This window comes from Ictalurus punctatus, chromosome 26 (genome assembly GCF_001660625.3).
Source record: "Ictalurus punctatus breed USDA103 chromosome 26, Coco_2.0, whole genome shotgun sequence".
In the NCBI taxonomy this organism is placed as follows: Eukaryota; Metazoa; Chordata; class Actinopteri; order Siluriformes; family Ictaluridae; genus Ictalurus; species Ictalurus punctatus.
This window is the reverse complement of record NC_030441.2, coordinates 1,654,427-1,676,204: the sequence shown is the minus strand read 5'-3', so window position 1 is coordinate 1,676,204 and position 21,778 is coordinate 1,654,427. Positions and strand designations below refer to the sequence as shown.

Below are 21,778 nucleotides of genomic sequence, written 5' to 3'. Positions count from 1 at the left end.
AGATGTCCATCCATCCATCCATCTTCTACCTCTTACTCCTTTTCACGGTCACAGGGGAACCTGGAGTCTATCCCAGGGAGCATCAGGCACAAGGCAGGGTACACCCGGGACAGGGTGCCAGTCCATCGCAGGGCACAATCACATACACATTCACACACCCATTCATACACTATGGACACTGTAGACACGCCAATCAGCCTACCATGCATGTCTTTGGACTGGGGGAGGAAACCGGAGTACCCGGAGGAAACCCCCGCAGCACGGGGAGAACATGCAAACTCCACACACACAGGGCCCCGGCTCATAGCAGATGTTTCAATTGTAAATACATTGTTTTATTAAATAAAAGTCTATTTGTAGAATTTGTGCTGGTGACATGTAAAAAAAACAACAACCAATTTTTCTTTGTCCCCTCAGTGATGAGTAGCAACCAGGTCCACCTGTGACTGTACTGAAAGGCTTGAAGGGCTTCTTACATGCTAAACTGCGTCAAGCAGGGTTGTGTCCTGGGGCCGACCCTGTTCAGCCTCATGTTCTCCGCAATGCTGACTGACGCCTTTGGAGACGGTGATGCTGGGATCGGCAACAAGTACCGCACAGATGGTAATCTGTACAACCTCAGGTTGCTCCAAGCGAAAACCGAGGTTTCGACAGACATCATCAGGGATTTCCTCTTTGCTGATGACCGTGCCCTTAACAATAGCACAGAAACAGACATGCAACGCAGCGTTAACAGGTTTTCTAGTGTCTGCACAAACTTCCTTCTCCATCAGCACCAAGAAGACTGAGGTCATGCTTCAGCCAGCCCAGGGAAGCCCTATACAGAGTCCAACATCACTGTCAATGGTCAGAGACTGAAAACAGTGACCAAGTTCACCTCGGCAGCACGTTGTCACAAAATGCCACAATAGATGACGAAGTTAACGTCCACATTGCGAGAGCCAGCTCAGCTTTCGGGAGATTGTATGCCAAGGTTTGGAACCGAAGAGGCATCACCATCCAGACCGAGCTGAAAGTGTACAGGGCAGTTGTGCTCCCCACACTGCTGTATGCATGCGAAACGTGGACAGTGTACCAACGTCATGCCAGGAAACTGAACCATTTTCACACCACAAGTCTCAGGAAAATCCCTGGCATCAAGTGGCAGAACAAAGTCCCAGACACTGTGGTTCTCAATCAAGCAGGCCTCCTAAGCATCTTCACCATCTTGATGACGACCCAGCTACGCTGGGCAGGACGAGTGACAGACCAACGTCTACCAAAGATACTCCTCTATGGCAAGCTCCAGCAAGGTCAGCGCTGCCAAGAAGGCTAAAAGAAACGCTTCAAAGATACCCTTAAAGCCTCACTGAAAGCGTTTAACATCAATCCTGCCTCCTGGGAACAGACTGCATTGGATCGTGACACCTGGTGCTCCTCCATCCACAAGGGCTCTTTGCTGTGTGAGATAAATTGGACAGCTGCAGCCGAACGAAAGGGGCAAGCCAGAAAAACCCGTGCCAGCAACCTTCCCGGAGACGTCCACCCCATCCCCTGTCCCACCTGCCTTAGGACTTTACGTGCAAAGATTGGCCTGACCAGCCATCTACGCATGCTTCATCTCTGATGACAAAATGGTCTTCGTCGCCACGACGGACAACTAAGAAGAACTAGGAAGTTCTCCTTGTTGAGTGCTGTATTGAGGCTAAGCCGGTAATTTTGTAAACACACTCGAGTTTATCTCTCAGGTTTCCCGTCTCTCTGCAGCTTTCTCGCTGTGTCAGACCAAACCTCTTGGACCTTGTCTCTTGGGGTTTCTCTGGTTTTCTCCAGTTCCTTGCTTTAAAAAAAACTTGTTTACTTATTTCCTTTGTAAGTCGGTCCTCTCTGACCTTTTATTTTCAGTTTACTCCTCGTGAGCGTTTGGCTAGGCCCACTCCATGGTCTGTTTGTGCAGGGTTGGTAGTTCACTGCGCTGCATGTTGGTCTCTCCATCCTCCAGCCTCAGGTTCAAGTCCAGTGTGGCGTAACCCTTTGTTTCCCCCTCTTTGTGGTGAGGTGTTCTTCCTTAAGTTCATTTCCCGAGGCCTAGCCCTAATTACTGAGAGAGTAGTTAGTCAGAGTTCCTTGGTAGTTAATGAAAGAGGATTCGTTCTTTGGATGTTTTAGTCCTGCATATTTATGTATGAACTATGAAGTATTGTACATTACTCGTGTTTGTGTTATTTGTATCTGTCAAAACATGTCTAGTGTAATGGTATAAATCTTAAAAAATAAGTAGGACCAAACATCATTATATTTATTAATTTATTGGAATATAAAAAGTGCAGAGTGCAGTAGGAACGTGACAGCGACAGAAACACAAACCAGTTATGATTACAGTAGAAGAAATTAGCTTTACTTTAATAATGTACTTTAGACACAATTTCATGTCTTTTCACTGTCCTAAATACTCTGCACTGGTGTAGGGGTGGAAAAGAACAACAACAACAAAAAAAAAGCCTTCACTCAGATTTCTCACTAAGGTTTTGGTCTTCCAGAGCATCACTGGCGAGATTCACGATCTGCTCGAGCGCCTTGAGGATCAGAACATCCACGTCATTGTTTGAACTTGAGTTCGTGCATGGCCAGGAAGTGTAGTTCTTGTCGGCCATGTTTGTAGTTGGCACTGCATTCTGGGTATTGCAGTTGCAAGTTCACCACAATGTGACACTAATATACACCATTTAATTACACAATTACCTTTTCTTTGATCTTCTTGCTGGTGTAGACCTTTCTTAGGTCCTCTTTAACCAGTTTGCAGGCTTCGTCCTCTTTTGTCAAGATGATTACGTGAGGCAAATCTGTACAATAGGATGAATACCTGCAGTGATTAATTCTTATCACAGTCATTTATCACTGATTACAATTTTTATTAAATAAGTTTTATTAATTAGATGCATTCAGTGTTGTGGAACATCCACGATAGAAGTTATCTTCTGTTATCGCTTCTGCTCTCGCAGCTATAAACAGTTTCTCTTACGAGTCTCTCTCTTTATTTTCTCCCCTGATGTTAAGATAAAAATCACAGCTTGTCGTGTTCCTGAGAAACCACTAATCATAATCTCCTCTGTCCTGAAGATCAGAAAACTCTGTTGCAGCTTTACCTCTGACTATAATAACAGGACTTACTATACTCTGAAGCCTTTTCACGGATCCGTTTCATCTTTTGAATAAGCTTTTGGTCCATGAGTGACACTTTGTTTGCAGGTATAATGTTGACCAGGCAGAAGGGTTTATCAGAAGTTTTGCAATTTGCAAACTGCAAATTGGTGAAAGAATAAAAATTACAGATGTTTTACTGTGCAAAAATCAGTGTAGGTTACTACAGAACTCCAGCTGTACTATAAAGACTGACTACATGAACAGTATTCTAACGTCATATATATTAACATTATATACCGTAACAATGCTAAAAATAACGGTTTTGTCTCATATTTTGAGAGTAAAATGTTCCCCTCACTTTATATCAGGGGTGTCCAAACTTTTTTTAGTGAGGGCCAAATACAGAAAAATAAACAAAGGGCCGGGCCACACACTAGAGGTGAAATATTGACACATGAATACGAACAAACAGTTTAGGGTTTAAAATTTAAAATGAATAAAGAACTGTTTATTATTAAAGTAAAAAGTGTGGCATGAATTAAATACAATGTCAGTTGTGTGTGTTTGCAAAGCGTCAGGTTAATAACTGGAACTGCACTGCCCGTGCAGTGGAACGAACAGGCCTGTAGGTGGCACAGGTGTCGTAACTGTGTGTCTATTTCTAACTCACCTATAATGTGAAGAACGTTGCACTCAGTGGGAGCAGTGATGCTGTCCTTTGGATTGAAGGATGGCTGAAATGTCAGGAGAAAGTTTGGTGGTTGAGACATGAAGGACTTCACAGAGATGGCTATCAGCCATTCTGGTTCTCAATCTGCTTTTGTTCTGATTTAACAGAGAAAATGCTTGTTCACAGATGTATGTTGAGCCGAACAGGCTCATCATTCTTTTTGCGTGGCGTCTCATCAGAGGAAACTTGGCACTATCCAAACTCTGATAGAAGTCAAGGGGGGAGAGAAGCTGATGTTGACTCTTCAGAGAATCATCGCATTGCATTTCAATCAGTTCTAACTGCAGACTCTCTTCCACTTCTTCTGCATCCACCAGGAAGGGGGTCGAGAACAGCTTGATTTGTTTTTCAATGACAGAAAAATCTTGGAAACGCATGTTGAATTCTGTCACGAGAGATGTAATCACAAACACATTTCCCCTTTTTATCAGAAAGGACGGCCTTTGGAAAAGCAGACTTGATTTCAGACAGCACAGGGAAGTGTGCAGCATTACAGCTTCGTAGTTGCATCTCAGACAGGTGGAGCTTTACACAGAAGGCTTTCATGTGCGCATACAGGTGTGGCACCAGCTGTTCTTTGCCTTGTAGGTTCTTGTTCAGTGTATTCAGATGATGAGTAAGATCAACTAAAGATGCCAGGTTGGCTAGCCACAGAGGGTCACTCGGTTCATGAAGAGGTCGGCCCTTTTCTTTCATAAACCGATCGATTTCTGATCTCATCGAATAAAACCGCTGCAGCACATAGCCGCGGCTCAGCCAGCGCACCTCAGAGTGGTAGAGTACATCCCCGTATCCAGCATCCACTTCAGTAAGGAAAGCTTGAAATTCTCTGTGGTACAGACCTCTAGCTCGAATTATGTTGACAGTTTTTACAACAGTGTTCATCACATCGCCCAGCTGGACAGTCTTGGCACACAGTGCTTCTTGGTGGATTATACAGTGCATCCTAAAAGCCTCACCTCCGCTCTCTTTTACCTTGGCGCACACCATCGATGCCATTCCTTTACGATCGCCCGTCATGGGCGGAGCTCCATCCGTTGTTACTCCACAGAGCTTGTCCCATTTAAGCCGCATCTTTTCAACTACCTCTGACACAGCTTCAAAAATATCTCTACCCGTCGTTGTGCCTTTTAGGCTTTTATCAAGCAGCTCCTCAGTACAACAAAAATTATCATCAACAGCTGTGCAGTGTCTGTAGCATCTGTGCTCTCATCGCATGCTATCGAGTAAAAATCAAAAGCACAAGCTTTGTCTCTCAGCTGAAGTTTCCAGTTAGCTGACAAGTCCTCGATTCTTCGCACCACTGTATTTCTGGATAAGCTCACGTTGTTGAAATCCTGCACTTTCTCCGGGCACATTATTTCTGCGACTTTGATGAGGCACTGCTTTATGAAACCACCGTCTGAGAACGGTTTACCGTGCTGGGCAATAAGTTTAGCGACTTCATAGCTTGCTGTTGTGGCGTTTTCCTGTATTTTTTTGGCACCGAAAAAAAAAACTGTTGTTGAGCTTGCAGGCTAGCTGCCATTTGCTTGACTTTCTGTGTTCGTTCGGCACCGGTGTACGATGTGTAGCTCTGATGTTTGGTTTCATAGTGCCGACGGACATTATAGTCTTTCATCACAGCAACATCTTCATTGCAAATCAAACAGACACACTTTCCGTTGATTTCTTTGAAAAATATTCATTTTCCCACCGTGTTTGAAATCTTCTACACTCACTTGCTATTTTTCATTTTCTGGGTGCTGCCATTTATGGTGACTTGCGGTAAAAGTTTTTCTTTGCTTAATTTTGTTTAGTAGCGGTAACGGTTGAGAAGCACCGTTTCCGTGGCTGGCTCCATCTAGTGTTGAAACTGAGAAGTGCAACAGAGTCGAGCTCAAGCTTCTAGTGTGGGCCATATTCAATTATATTTTCAGAATTTGCCGCGGGCCAATAAAAACTGGACCGCGGGCCGTAGTTTGGACACCCCTGCTTTATATCCTTCCTCAAGAAACCCCTTTAAGGCTGTGATGTCCTTTACATGTGTGCCTTGACTATCATCAATATTAATGTTTATTTTATGCTGTGCTCCATGATTTTTGTCGAGTCACATCACGTACTCGTTCGTTACACATTCTCACTCCTAGATTAACTCCCATAATTGGGAAAATAAATTCATTAATAACTAGGCTAAATCGGGAGTAAATAATAAACAGTATCAGTATGTAATATTAAGGTTAACATATCATCATCTGATTAAATATTATAAGACTAAGACTCCTGGAGGTGGTGATGGAGATGGTGGAGGAGAAATATATGGAGGAATTTTAGTCTCAGGCCCTCCCATTTTATTCAGTTCAATGAATCCAGTTGAACAATGCTGAAGGGAAAAAGTAGATTTTGACTGTTAGTTCCAGTAAAAAAAAAAAAGCTATAAATAATAATAATATATTAGAGATGCACCGATACTAAATTTCTCAGCCGATACCGATAAGCGATTATTCAGAGTGATATCGGCCGATACCCATAGTTCTGCCATCTGTTCCTTCTTTTAAATTGATAATAATTAATTTAAAAGAATTCTGAAGGAATTGCAAATAAAAACCTTATTCTGTCCATTTCAGCAAGTTATTTCACGGTAACTGGTCTCATGAACAGAAAACACATTACTCGCATTAACAGGAGCTCAATTCTGAAGATTAAAGTAAGATTTCTTCACTTATTGAATGTTATTAATTCATTAACATTGATTGAGATATACTACTTTACAAATATATTTTTATGTACAATATATATACTTTTTTTGCCAACTCGTCTTCATTTAAATCTTTCAACGTGTACTGGCCTTTTAATTCAGGGGGGCGGGGATCGACTCAACACTGAAACTCCTCCGTCGTAAAATTTACTTCCGTTATTAGTGCAGAGATGACAGACATTGCAGAGTTTACAAACTGCAGATTTGTCATCATTCCACACAAGAGACGACATCTTTACACACAGCACGAAATCCATGTGTTTTCCCGCCCTCTTTTGATTGACAGGATATAATCGGCCCTGATCATCAGATGTTTTTAAACTAATATATATGTGTGTGTGTGTGTGTGTGTGTGTGTGTGTGTGTGTGTGTTACAACCCACTATCTTTGGAATGGGAAGTTTTTTGTGTGCTGTGCCATATTTTGTGTGCAGGTCGAACTCCCTCCCAGAGTTTCCAGCCTGCCCTAGCCTGCCTTTCTCCTGCCTCCCAGGATGACAACCATATTTAAAGAGGAAAAGGAGGGAGAATGGTGTGGGATGATGGAGGTGGTTACATGTGTTGGTGTTTAGAGATTGTGTTTGATTGTGCTGCTTTATGCTATATTCTGACTGCTGTTCTGGTTTTTGACTTTGAGTTTGGTTGTCTCTGTACCCTTTTTGTTTATTCTATCCACCATTGTATACATGTTCACTTGGTTCACCGGCAATAGGGGTGTGGCTGCCATTTCTTTTGGGAGAGGGTCCTTTTGTCTTTTTTTTTTGCTTAGGTAGTTAGGGAAGCATCCTTGTATTTTATTTATTTTCCTTTAAGGTAAGATTGCTACCTAACAATAGAATTCTTTTTTTTCTATTATTTTGGCCTTGGCCCACCCTGAAGTTACGCCTGGTTTGGTTCCTTGTACAGTAATATGTATATAATTTTGTGTGTTACAATATACCACTACTTTTTAACACAAACCTGGGTGTGTTGTTATTCCTGGCTTCCCTTATTTAAAGGTCAAATTCCATTGAATCCCGAGCTGGTTACTCTGCACGGTCTAACCTAGACTGAGCCGTAACAGTGTAGTCATACAAATAAAAATAATTCCAATTTCAGAATTTCATTTTGTTTGTTAATTCACAGATTTGTAAAGATGTACTCACAGCTTCTGACTGGGTCGACTGTTAGAGCAGCTTCCCCAGTCCCCACTTTTATACCTTCAGTTTTTGAACTCTAGCACACACGCACACACACACACACACATGGACATGTAGCCTCTCATTTGGCCTCAATTCCAATTCAAATGGAAAGTAACAGCATTTTACAAACACAGAAGGCCGTAGATAATCATCTAGCTGTCAGTGGATAATATTAATGATCAACTTTGTTAAAAAATTATACAACAAGATTATTGAGCCCTGTAAGGTAATGTGCAGGGTGACTTCAGGTGAATTGGGACAATCCTGATAAGTGAAGATCAAAACTGATGTGATAAGAGGAACTGCGTGATATAAATAATATCAGTTAATTTCATGTGACATCATATAAGGGACCCTGTCCAGGGTGTACCCCGCCTTGTGCCCGATGCTCCCTGGGATAGGCTCCAGGTTTCCCCGTGACCCTGAAAAGGATAAAGCGGTATAGAGGATGGATGGATGGATGGATCGAACATATAAGGGCATCAGTTGGTCAGTAGTGGCTCAACGGTTACTGATTAGAAGATTGATGGTTCAAGCCCCAGCATGCTGCCATTGTTGGGTCCTTGAGTTGAGCAAGGCCCTCGACCTTCTTTGCTCCAGGGTTGCTGTATCATGGCTGACCCTGCACTCTGACCCCGACTTCATAACGAGCGAGGATATGCCAAGAAAATAATTTCACCGTATGTACAAATAGTCATTTCAGCGTATTTGTAATGTGACAAATAAAGACATCTTTTTTCTCTTTTTTTTCTTTCTTTAATGGATTGTGGTCAGCATCACACAGGAAGTGTGTCTCCAAAAATCTTGAGGTAAAAAAAAAGTCACGTATGGCTTTACACGGTCATGATTAATATACAGTACTGATATATGTATGATGTGTATATACACAAAAATGCCTTTCAGTCACTTTTGACACTATAACAAAACTCTGAACAGATTTTCTCTAACAAAAGAGGAAACGATGCCACGGTGTAATTTATAGCTGTATTAGTTTTGTATCGGTGTGCAAATATTCATATCTGTATTTGTATTCAGCCGTAAATCAGAAGTGGGTGTGGTCTTTCTTCACTATGCCTCTTAAACACCTGGATCGGAGTGATCATGCTGCTGCCACATGATTGGCTGTTTGGACAATTTCATGAACAGAATGTAATCGTGACTTTAATCATTGCTTTAATTTAACAATGCAGCTTTCACTCTCATTATTTTACGGATTATACAATAGCACTTACCTTTCAGCCCTTACTGTAGTTTAGCTTTTATTTTTATTCATTATTTGATGCTGAGAGTTAACTGTGTCCAAAATTGAACAAAGTCACAATTTCAGTTTCAACTCTTCACTATATTCAACTCTGAATGCGACTCTAAACGTGTATGAAGTTCTAGGTAGATGTACAGATCCACAGTTTGATAATATTGGATCATTACCTGTTTGATCCCTTTCTCTCTGCATGACACACAGACACACACACACACACACACACACACACACGTTTGTTACCTGATAAGACTCCTCCTTGAAAGAACATGATTTACTCTAAACTAAAAGTGAAAGTAATTTAGACCAGCATTAACATTTCAAACATTATCTTTCCAGCGTTAAACTCTTAAACATTAACGGTGGAAAGATATCATTTGAAATGTTATATTGTAGTCCTGGCCTTATATTAATGTCTTATATTAGAGTTTTAACTCCTGAAGAGTTTATTAGGCGATCTGTTGTTTAATTCAGACATCTCTAATATTTTAGATGTTTTGTGCTGCAAAAGGTAATTAAAATGCACTTGAAATCTGTTTTAATTGTGAAATTAATGGCAACAGAACAAAAAGCAAGGCACAATTTACAACCACAGATACACAACCAAAAAAAACTTAGCTAACATGCTAATTTATCTGATTTTAAAATCAGCTAGACTGAAGGTCTGAGGACCGAGTAGGCGTGACCGAGACTGACGTGTGAGACATCCTGGTAATTTTGCAGATTGTTGCTCATCATATTCAGATTGACACTTTTGCTCAACATACTGTATTCTGTTTCCTGACTTTTCAGTCACACTATAAATAGAAGAACTCGCCAGAAAGTTCCGCAGGTTATATTCTGCAAATTGTTAGTTGATTTATGAATGGAAAGGAAGCCCAATTCTGATTTAAATACAAATATGAATGTAATATTTGGAGCACAAAACAATTACAGATAAAGACGGTGGCTTTGCATTCTAGAAACCATTTGGATCTTCAACCTCTTGCATCTACATGTCTTTCTCGATCAAAAACACACAAATATTTTCTCTTTAGCTCCCAGGAGCACCCATAATAGCTCCATAATTGTGCACTGTTACATCAGCCTCTGTTGGACAGTAGTTTTAATAGTAGAGCTTCACCTCAGGTCTATTTTATTTCTATAAATTTTTATATTATATTTCACATAAGTCCTGCTGGTTGGGGCCCTGTGTGTGCGGAGTTTACATGTTCTCCCCGTGCTGCGGGGGTTTCCTCCGGGTACTCCAGTTTCCTCCCCCAGTCCAAAGAGATGTATGGTAGGCTGATTGGCGTGTCCAGAGTGTCCGTAGTGTATGAATGGCTGTGTGAGTGTGTATGTGATTGTGCCCTGCGATGGACTGGCACCCTGTCCAGGATGTACCCCGCCTTGTGCCCAATGCTTCCTGGGATATGCTCCAGGTTCCCTGTGATCCTGAAAACTAGTAAGTGGTAGAAGATGGATGGATGGATGGATATTTCACGTAATCATTAAATGTATTCACAAATACACAACATGTTATTTGATTCACATAAACACATCTAATATAAAACATTTTAATATGTTTTGCTGCAGCAGGTAATCAAGGTCAGTGAGCATGATAAGTTCTTGGTATCACTTAGCAGCTATTAACAGTCAATACCTTTTTTTATGTTAGTAAGACAAAAATAAAGCACATTGTCATGTTACCCAAGTCACTGTCTTCATATCAGTCTTCAGTCAAAATCACACTGACTGTTAAAAAGTGCTGACCCTGGAGATTCCTTGCTTAAAGGAAACTTTGTCATGTGAACATTTTAATATCTTTAACAACTGAGGTGTAAAGTACCAAAACTCTATACAAGACCAGAGTCAGGTAACTTACCTCTGGTAGGATATCTTTGCACCTTGCCTGAGGGGTGTTTTCACCGGAAGCAGTACGCCATCCGGGTATTTCTTTCCTACTGTTTGTTACTATAGAAAAGGTGAATTATTAAAATGAGCATATTAATATGAAGCTGTGATTTATCTACTAATGCTACTGTAAGAGCTCCTGGTATAGAAAATGAATTAATACCTTCTGACCAATCAGAAACAAGCATTCAGTACCACTGTGGTGTAAATACTATTAAGATTAAATTCTACAAACTGAATTGTTAATCATGGTACATCTCGTAGTATTTTTTAAAATCGCAAATAGTTGTTATATATATATATATATATATATATATATATATATATATATATATATATATATATATATATATATATATATATAAAGTTTATTTGCTGTATTTTTGCAAGAGAAATGTGAAATAAATCAGTAATTAATACTTGGCTAATTGTAAACTACTCAAATAACGAAAGGGATAGGTTGCCATGGTCCTGGCCCACCAACAGAGGGAAACAGAGAGCTGCTCCTCAGTGATTAGTGAAAACCAGCTCCACCTGTGACTCCCCTATTTAAGGGCTTCTTATAGGTTGATTGAACATTATATAAAATCTCTCGGGTTTCTCGTCTCTCAAACTTTCTTGCTGTATCAGTCCAAACCTCTTGGACCTTGTCTCTTGGGGTTCCTCTGGTTTTCTTCAGTTCCTTGCTTTAAAAAAAAACTTGTTTACTTATTTCCTTTGTAAGTCGGTCCTCTCTGACCTTTTATTTTCAGTTTACTCCTCTTGAGCGTTTGGCTAGGCCCACTCCATGGTCTGTTTGTAAAGGGTTGGTAGTTCACTGCGCTGCATGTTGGTCTCTCAATCCTCCAGCCTCAGGTTCAAGCCCAGTGTGGTGTAACGCTTTGTTTCCCCCTCTTTGGAGGTGTTCTTTAAGTTTATTTCCCGAGGCCTAGCCCTAATTACTGAGAGAGTAGTTAGTCAGAGTTCCTTGGTAGTTAATGAAAGAGGATTCGTTCTTTGGATGTTTTAGTCCTGCATATTTATGTATGAACTATGAAACAGTATTGTACATTACTTGTGTTTGTGTTATTTGTATTTGTCAAAACATGTTTAGTGTAATGGTATAAATCTTAAAAAAGAAGTAGGACCAAACATCATTATATTTATTAATTTAATGGAATATGAAAAGTCCAGAGTGCAGTAGGAACGTGACAGCGACAGAAACACAAACCAGTTATGATTACAGTAGAATAAATTAGCTTTACTTTAATAATGTACTTTAGACACAATTTCATGTTTTTTCACGGTCATAAATACTCTGCACTGGTGTAGGGCTGGAAAAGAACAACAAGAACAACAAAATCAGCCTTCACTCAGATTTCTCACTAGGTTTTTGGTCTTCCAGGGCATCGTTGGTGAGATTCACGATCTGATCGAGCGCCTTGAGGATCAGAACATCCACGTCATCGCTCGTGTCCACCTCCTCGTGGTAGTTCTTCACAGGGAAGATGTTGCTCAGTGGAATACCCAGCAGATTACTACACTCCTGCATCTGAAAATATTTATAAAAAACAACAAAAATGAATAATTCATTTAATTGATAAATTATCAAATCTACAACAATTATAACAAATCGCAAGTTGCAGAACGGAACTTTATTTAACTCCTTAAACAGATGCACTGACAAGCTTTTTGCTGTTTATAGTTGACGGCAACATCTAATAATATTTAATAATTAGATTTGCTTCAGTTTTTGGGGTTTGTTACTTTCCAGAAGTTCACTAGACTCGTTATCAGAACCTACTGCGAAGCGGAGAAACAGTGCTGCTGTGAGATCAATCTGGGATCCATTTCATTTTAATGCCTTTATGACTTCCAGGAAGATTTACTTTTACTTTGTGCTGTGTGAAAGTAAATATTCCAATATGGTGATATTGAACACTATTTGATTAAAAAAAGAGCCAAATAAATAGAAGTGCCTTCTGTTCATATCAGTATTTACATTCATTGAGAACATATCTGTTCAATCCCAATATTGTAATCAGTTACAATCCTAATATACACCATTTTATTACACTATTACCTTTCCTGTGATCTTCTTGCTGGTGTAGACCTTTCTTAGGTCATCTTTAACCAGAGGGCAGATTTCATCCACTTTTGTCATAATGATTACTTGAGGCAAATCTGTACAATAGGATGAACAGTTTATTATCTACAATAAGACTAAAACAGGAATTCTAATATGATATGAAGATGATTTTCTTATAACAGCATGTTCTGCAGTGTTTAATTCTTATTACAGTCATTTATCACTGATTCCAATTTTTATTAAAGTTTAAACTTTAATTCAGACTTTTGAATATATCTCCCTTTTTTAAATGAATAATTACATCTTTACATTATATTACATTAGGAATTGTGTGTGTGTGTGTGTGTGTGTGTGTGTGTGTGTGTGTGTGTGTGTGTGTGGTTGTCTGAGAGTGAGAAAGAGAAAATTATGTATTTATCTATTTTTTACACCAAATTGTTGAGGCCCCCTGGGCGCCCCCTGGCGGCCCACACTTTAATAACCACTGCTCTATACCACTCACTTCACTATGCATTGATTTCATACACCCACAGGGTGGTGATGGCACCGTAGTGCTTGGGTCCATCATTGCTGCTTGCAGCTATATTATTTTCTTATTATTACACATACTTATTTGGTTTCCTATGCAGTGTGCACTTAAAGGAATATTCCTGGTTCAATACAAGTTTAGCACAATCAACAGCATTTGTTGTATAATGTTGAGTATCACAAAAAAAAAACAAAAAAAAATTCTAACACTTTAAAAATGCAGAAAAGTGAAGCACCTACAATGGAAGTGCATCTGTAAATGTTAAAATACTCATGTTTCTATAGTCACAGGACATAAACAAATGTACATTAACATGATTTTCGTGCCATAAAATCAGCTACTGACCTTTTCTGGGTAGTTATGATCAATTTTACAGCTTTGTTGCCATGAAGACGCAATGTCAACAAACCCTAAAACAACCTTAAAATCAATTTAAACAAATTTACAGCTTAAATAGTACATGTTTTAATTAACCGATTAATGTAAATACTTTCATACAATTATAAGCTTATAATTTTTTATATAAATTATAAGAGATGAGTTAAACTAATGTTTTGTCCTAATCAACATTATGCAACAAATGCTGTTGATTAAGAATGACTTGCATTGAAAAACAGCTTTCCTACACTGATTATAAACAACTCACTTTTTAATGTGGAAAACATGTTCGTTTGAAAGAAAATATATTGAAAGTGAAGCTTTTTGTCTCTGCACTCAGGGATATATTTCAAGATGAGAAGACAAATTCCACAAGAATTTAAAAGATGCCGCTTGCGCATCATCCACTCAAAATGCAGCATGCCCACCTCCGAATCAGTCAGGGGTACATAATGTAAGATAAACGTTATATGGATAGTTTGGTGAATAATACTTAGTTGTCTTAGCATTGCCAGGTTTGAAATATAAATAGAATCCATGCACGTTATTTTCACGAGGTAGAAACATGTCTAATCAGCGCTTGTAGTTGGCTTTGCAAGTCTGAAAATTCCTGTCCGTGATATGAAGCCACCATTTCGGTGTTTAACAGAGCGGTGCAGTGCAGTGTGTGCTTGTTCACATCATTTAAAATGTTTATTGGAGTCTGATCTATGTACACTTTGAATAAACTGAATGTACTTCTGAAACATGATTTATTGTTAATGGATGATGCCACTGGTAGAATATGTGATGCTGTGAAGGAATCTGACCTATACACCATTTGTCTGGGAACCATTTATTCAAAAACTCAGGCTTTTTTTTTTTTTTTTAAACTTCAAATACACAGAACCTGTAAAGGTTTACTTGGGTAGAGATGACACGAGGTCAGTGAGGTTTGCCTACTATGTTCCTTTAAAGGAGACTTTGAGATGTTTATTGGAGTCTGATCTATGGCAGAAGTGTGTTGCACAGCGTACGCATGTGCAGATGTGTTTTATGATGTCAGTGATGGTCAGCTATACAAAAACAAGTTTTTCCTTCAAAACCCAGCATGTCTTAAACTAATTCTATATGAAGATCCTTTTGAGGTGGTGAACCCAAACGCAAGCACAAAATACTAGTTGTGTATCTTTCTCTGGCTAATTTACCACCTCGTATAAGATCAAATACAGATCACATGTCACTTGTAATGTTGTGTTGAGGAAAAAGATTTTTTAAAACCCAAGCATCATTACTTGCGACACTACCCTGCACTGATTTTAAAGTTTGTCCCTCTGATCAGATTGTGGACAATGCACTTTGAATGTAAGCACAGGTACTTTAAAGGATGTGCTAGGAACTTAAAGAATTTCAAAAACCTCTGCCTCACTCTCTCTGAAAGTCATCAAATGTTCCAGGCTTATCTATCAGAAGAATCAATGTGCCATCTAACTTTCCACATGAAAGACAGCACAGCATTTTGCCCAGAGCAGTATGATGATTCTGTTAAAGATGCAGTGAGAAAGTTTGGTTTCACAGAGAACAACACCAAAGTCTCAACAGAAGTAATGTACAGGGGTTCATTATACAAAAAATGCCAGTTCCTTATGACACAGAATGTGGACTCAATGGAGTTTGGAGAACTTGCACTTATTCTGATAAAAGATGACGTTGTTCATTTTCTACTGAGAAAATTTGTAGCAGAACTCATTCCTGAGTACAGTCTGCATGAATTGGAAAAAACAGAACAAAGTAATGCAATGTGTGAGCATCAATGTCCCGCCAGATTTCTATCCTTTAACATCATATATGATGAATGAGAAACTACTAATTCCATTGAAGCTCTATTTTTTTTCCCACACATGTTTTATTCATGTTAATTATTCTTATTTGGTTGTTTTTCATAAATGGGTGAATCAGAGCTGAGCATTCCCAACATTAACGGTGCCATTGCTACCGTATTACCTGACCTCACAGTCACAACTAAAAAATCTCTTGACGACACCTTAAAATTGCTTTGAGTGGAGACCCCAGAAGATTTAAAATTTCTTGTGGAATCAGATCTGGTTGCTGTACTGAGGCCCATTCAAGCCAGAAAATTTATTATGGCTGTGAAGGAGACCAGTAAGTCCATGTATTTATTTCTATTACAAAGACCTTAATGGTTGGACAAATCAAATATCAAATATGTTGTCACATCTTTATTCTAAAATGTTATTGATCATTTTATGTTTTTGTTTAACAGTGGGGTAAAATTGGTAACAACAATTAAAGAAATTGTTGAGTACCAGAAAATGAAAGTTACTTACTCATCCTCTTGTCATTCCAAACAAATACCTGATTTGGAATGACCTGAGGGTGAGTAAATGATGACCGAATATGAATTTCGGTTTAACTATACCTGTTCTAACGAAGTACATATCACTGACGCTTTTTCTTTTCTTTATTATTTTTTTACAGCACAAAGTTCAGAACCCTTGAAGCAACCAGTCTATTCATCTCAAGCATCTTCCCTGTCCCAGAGTTCTTTCTGCTCATCCTCCAGCACCGGCTCCCCTCCTACTGTGAACTCTGTTGACAGTTTCAGAATTCCATGGAAAATGTTTCCTGAGGAATTAATGCAGGTCCTTGAGAGACAGAAAAGGCCAAGTCAAGCCAAGAAAAGGCCCAAGGACTGTTGTCAAGGTAATGATAAAAGTTAGTGCTTGTCCAAGTGCTTGACCACATTGATGTCTTGGTCTTTTATGGATTAGTTTTTGATTTAGGTTTGCAAGTTTAATATATTTGTTAATTAGTGTAAAAACACTCTTAATAATCTTAACCTTAAATGCCTCTCATTGTTTAAAGCATTATTAAAATTACAATTTAAAAGTTAAAGAAACCAAAACAAACGTCACATGACCACTTCGCGCAGTTCAGTCTCTCAGAAGCATCAGCGCAGTGCCCTCTGCTGGCGGTGGTGTAACACCTGTGCCCTTTGGGAAACAATTTTATAATGATAGTTTTTGTCCCTGATTAGTACACCATAAATCTTTAAATTAGACACTTATGAACTGTTAGAAAATACAGTAGACAAAGTGCAATCCAACATAAAATGTTGAAACCGTATTTTTTTATGGTAAAGTTCTGGCAACCACACCTGCTGGTTTTTTACCATAAATTTCAAGTTTTTTTTTTTTTTTTTTTTTTTTTTTTTTTACAGTGCAGTTGTGGGTTAAAAAAAAAATGCCATTGCTGCGCTGTAGTAGTTGTGGCTACGATTTGTGTGCCTTGTGAGCAGCTATTTTTCCATATCAGCTAAAAAAAAGAAAAAACTCCTTATTTGACAAAACAAGATAACTACATCTTGTACATCACACATCTTATGCCTCTGGAACTCCCAGTCTTGCACTGGGAGTTAATCTTTCTCCCCATTACAAAACCACAGGTATTAGTATGGAACATAATGTCCTTGGGTTGGTCATGGAGCCGCTTTGTGAACAGGGGCGCTGTCATGCTGGAACCCCCCGTATGGGTGTTATGGTCAGGTGTCCACATACGTTTTACTTCATTCGTATTCATTTAAGAAGTATTACTTATTTAATTTGAATATGTGTGCAGCTACATCCCTAGCACAGAAACACACACACACACACACACACACACACACACACACACACACACACACACACACACACACACACAGGTTGAGAATATTAAGGTTGTGATTTCCATAAGGCAGAATTTCCATGACAGCAGCAAAATCTCAGAATCATGAAGTAAATCATGTGGGCACTTGACTTCCTCTATCTTCCTCTTTCTTGTCCCATGTGTGTATATTTCTTTTTTAAAAAATTAACTTGATGCATAGAGTGAAACCATTTATCAAATGTGGGCATGTCTTATGCAGACTTTAAAAAGCCCAAAGTCACTGACTATAGCTATATACAAGTCTATAGACCAGTACTACCGTCCAAGGTAAGGGGGCCTTTTAACTTTTTCATAGTGCCAATACGGAATGAACAATTATACATATAATTCACAAGTACACTTTTGGAGGTTTGCTTAAATCTTCGAATTCTAAAGAAAGATTTCTCCTGATAGCACCAAAGGAATTCAATTTTTCTTTTCATTCCATGCAAAAGTCTCAATCGTTTATGTAGAGTGCTGAAAACAAACAAACAAATATACAAATATAATAAATATATGCTATAAATGGATTTATTGATTGCGTTTTGTATATCTCACAATATGTACCATATAAATTCCACAGAAATGGGAAATAATCAACCTGCTCATCCTCCGCGTCGGTTCTCACCGGGTGAGTTTTATCTTTAATTTTATTCTGCATACTATATTTATATTATAGATATTATCACTTTTCTATCACTGATACAATACGGTTAAACAAAGCGGACAATTTACCTTAGAGTCAACAACAGCAACAAATAATATCCAAAACCTCAACAACAACAACACAGTTGTAAGGATAGAGATCAATTTTATCATGCTGTTATCAGCAAATTAATAGATATTTATTTATGCATGCATTTAAGAACTCAAGAGGCCTTGGAGACCAGTAGCATGGAGGTAAGAATCTATCTTTCTGTGCATTCTTTAAATATAAATTTATCACAACTTGAACACCCCATTTGACAAATTCATTTGATTCAATGCACTTGATTACTTGGTCCACTATCATGTAAAATATATTGCATTGTTGCGTTTACTTTCAGTATAATTGTCACTAGCTCACTTCAAGTCAGGTGTATGAAAATACTACTATTCTTTGTTGCTCTTAATTAAAAAAAGTGCAATGCTTGGGTTAATATAACTCATTATTTGTCTTTTTAAATTCAAGAAAAAAAAGAAGAGGGGCCACTGAGGGAACAGCTTTTTATGGCTGATATAAAACAAGTGGAACTAACTTGTCTCACTGATGTTTTACGACATTAGATCGAAATATAAACTGCTAAAAAAAAAAAAATATGCCGTGTTGTTCTGTAATAACTGAAAATGAACTGTTGTCAAATTTCTGTGGTTTAAGAGGAATTAAACACTTCAGGACATTCTGTCAGAGGAAAATAATTAACTCTGGCTGGTAAGAGTAACTCGACTTTGTGTCAGTCTGCATGAAACCAGCCCATTGGCTGTATTGAACAAATTGCAGCACAGCCTCAAGGGTTATTCCTTACATACATATTAATGAAATGCTTGTCAAGTTATTACAACTGCATAGTGTTATATTGTTTAATGCTATTTTATTATTTTAAAAAAAAGTATGACTGTATATTCACAGTGAAAACGATGAAATACTACACGATGTGAAAGAATTCAAACCCAGCTCGGAGGTCCTCAGAATTGTGTTGTATGGACCGACTGGCGCTGGGAAATCATCCTTCATCAACTCAGTCCAGAGAATTCTCTTAGGCCGTAATGCCATGAGTGCTCTGGAAAACTCCACGTTTACAGGAGCAAGCTTCACAAAAAAAGTAAGGAACAATCAATTGCGAGGTACAGAGATGTACACAAGATACCATGGACACTGAAAAACACAAATGCAAATACAGTAACTCTACGATTCCACTACAGTATAGTTTAATGCAAGGAAATGGTTTTCTCTTTGAGTCTGGCTTCGTTTTCAATTGAAGAGGAACCTTGGTATTCATAAGATAGGGTTGTAAACTTATATTGTATTTCATCCCTTCTTATCCTGTTTCACCCCGTGGATAACATTGTACCAGTGGGTCATGAAATGCCGACTCACCCTCAGAATGACAGAAGGTTGTTCAGATATACTCAGCACTCACTCCAATGGGAGTTCTCAGGTAGCAGCAGTACAGACCTCCAAGAACGTCTAGTTTATGAGAATGTAATATTTCATGTGGAATGGGCCGTCATGATCAGAGTTATTGTCTTCTACAGCATAGTGATGACCTGCCATGCTACACTCAGATTAGACAGATATTGTGCCTAATGAATAATTAGCTCTGTGCTGCAGTGCGGCTCGTAAAGTGTGTACTGGACATGATAGGGAATGTTCTACAGGTTGATCCTTGGAGCACATTGAAGTCAACCACCAGGTTCTTAGTTTTGAGACATCTAACTTTAAGTAGGATCTTTGAAGTTCTGTCATCTGGTCACCCTGCAACTATCCTGGCATTACTGCATGCTTTCTCGTTCCATTTGTTAATGTGATCACCAGTCAAAAAAACTGTCTCCCAGCATTCTGCCTAGGTCCATATGGAGCAGTATTAAAGATTATAACACATGAGATCCCATATCTTATCCCTGGGCAGCGTGATGGAAGGAGGGCATCTACTCCTTTCAGAAAAGTGCTATAGTGTGCAAAGTGATCATTACTGCCATGTCTTTCCACACATCTGTGACAAAGAGTCCACCTGGGTAAAGAGTCCCATGATCTTTCAAACACTTTTGGGGGAATCAAGCAGACAAGAAACATTCTTTAATGCCCTGTCATCCTGACATCAACAATACCGATGGAATAGCTGAAGATGTTAGAAAAGATCTGAGTTTTTTACACCGTTAATAAATGTTGACATCACTACATGACTATATATTACTAATGTCATGGAAATATTATATTTAGACTGTTTTTTAGCTGTAAAAACCGCCACGCTTGAAGATTTCTAAAAACTCTCTGCCCAAGTGTGCTTTTCTCTCAGGGCAAATGACAGGATTTAATCAGCTTTTTGGATTGCTATGTGTTATATTCAGTTCAGTTTGCAACTAGATAAAGACAGTCTAAATGTCTAAAGAAATTTACTCAACAGAGTAGAAGTGACTGAATAAATCAGCGATGTTGGCTCGAACTGAGATCAGTTGAGTGAAGAGATGAGCAATTCTAGGTTGCAGTTTCATTCACAATGTGGTTTTTAATGTTTTTGTTTTGGTGTTCTTTTCTTTTCTTTTTTAGCAGCTGCAGTATTTCATTATGTTGTCTGAGCATTCCGTCTTTCTTACTATTGAGCACGCATTCAGCCTGGTATAACACTGATATGTTTTTGAGTAGCCCCATTAAACATCCTGATAGCACAAACTTGCAACGTTCTCCTCACTCCTACAACAACCAGATAATATTCATTTCTTTATGCCAAGCTGACCTGATGGGTTGCCTTTTTTATTATTAGAACACAGTCATCTTCAATATTCGTCGAACTATGTTTAAATTGAATTTAGATGAAAATACACAAGCTGAAGAAAGGCAGAGGTGAGCATTATCCTTTGGAAATTGTTGACATCATGGGGCTTCAGCATTCAGGAGGGATAACAGCTGATGACATCATCAGTGTACTCAAGGGACACGTTCCAGATAAGTACACGGTAAGCACTTACACGTTCTGGTCATCTTTTAATGTAATCTGCATTCTTTTCATTTCGGGCCAGTCTAGTAACTAATACGCCTGCAATTCAAGTGAATCACGGCTTTCTAACCAGTTTTGCATGGTAGTGATGGGAAGTTCTGCTTTTTTCAGAGAGTTAGATCATTTTGCTTAGTTCAGAATTAGAGCCGACTCTTTTGGGCCCCCAAAGACCAAAGCTGTGGATGTTTGTCTATTATGTACATGTTTTTATTGAAATCTCTCTGTGATGACTAAAATTACTTTACACTTTCCACTGCATTGATGTTTTACAATCTATGTGTGAAAATAACACAATGTGATATATAATTGCATGGACTAACCTAACATGGCAATCATTCCTGCATTAATATTATTGCGCAGCTGCATCCTGTCCCCTGATTCTGATATTCATATAATAACTAGTTCAGGTCCACTGATTTGATTGGATATTTAATTGTCAGGTTCTGAAATGTTTTTTTGACCTGGCACCATGCCACCAGAGCTTCCACTTCTCTCCTGTG

The 21,778-nt window shown here is 38.7% G+C and overlaps 2 protein-coding genes and 1 long non-coding RNA gene across 4 annotated transcripts in view; 1 reads left to right on the top strand and 2 right to left on the bottom strand.

Annotated features, from left to right (window-relative positions):
- The window catches only part of LOC128629215 (uncharacterized), a 65,921-nt gene extending 63,134 nt beyond the window's left edge, over positions 1–2,787 (bottom strand). The window contains exon 1 of the long non-coding RNA XR_008393558.1: positions 2,722–2,787. This is a non-coding gene — a long non-coding RNA (uncharacterized LOC128629215). The remainder of the gene's footprint in view (positions 1–2,721) is intronic.
- LOC108258363 (interferon-induced protein 44) overlaps positions 1–21,778 on the bottom strand; it is a 108,628-nt gene that overhangs the window by 77,469 nt on the left and 9,381 nt on the right. The gene's annotated exons all lie outside the window — the stretch shown is intronic.
- Positions 1–21,778, top strand: part of LOC128629199 (interferon-induced protein 44-like) — a 98,516-nt gene that overhangs the window by 73,355 nt on the left and 3,383 nt on the right. The window contains exons 2-6 of one of the 2 annotated variants that reach the window (XM_053676180.1): positions 16,375–16,599; positions 18,167–18,214; positions 18,450–18,483; positions 19,193–19,385; positions 21,094–21,237. In XM_053676180.1, the coding sequence (XP_053532155.1) occupies positions 16,515–16,599; positions 18,167–18,214; positions 18,450–18,483; positions 19,193–19,385; positions 21,094–21,237 (504 nt within the window). In that variant the 5' untranslated portion in view covers positions 16,375–16,514. Of the gene's footprint in view, positions 1–16,374; positions 16,600–17,163; positions 17,872–18,166; positions 18,215–18,449; positions 18,484–19,192; positions 19,386–21,093; positions 21,238–21,778 lie in introns of those variants that run through there. The other variant, XM_053676181.1, reaches the window with a different exon arrangement.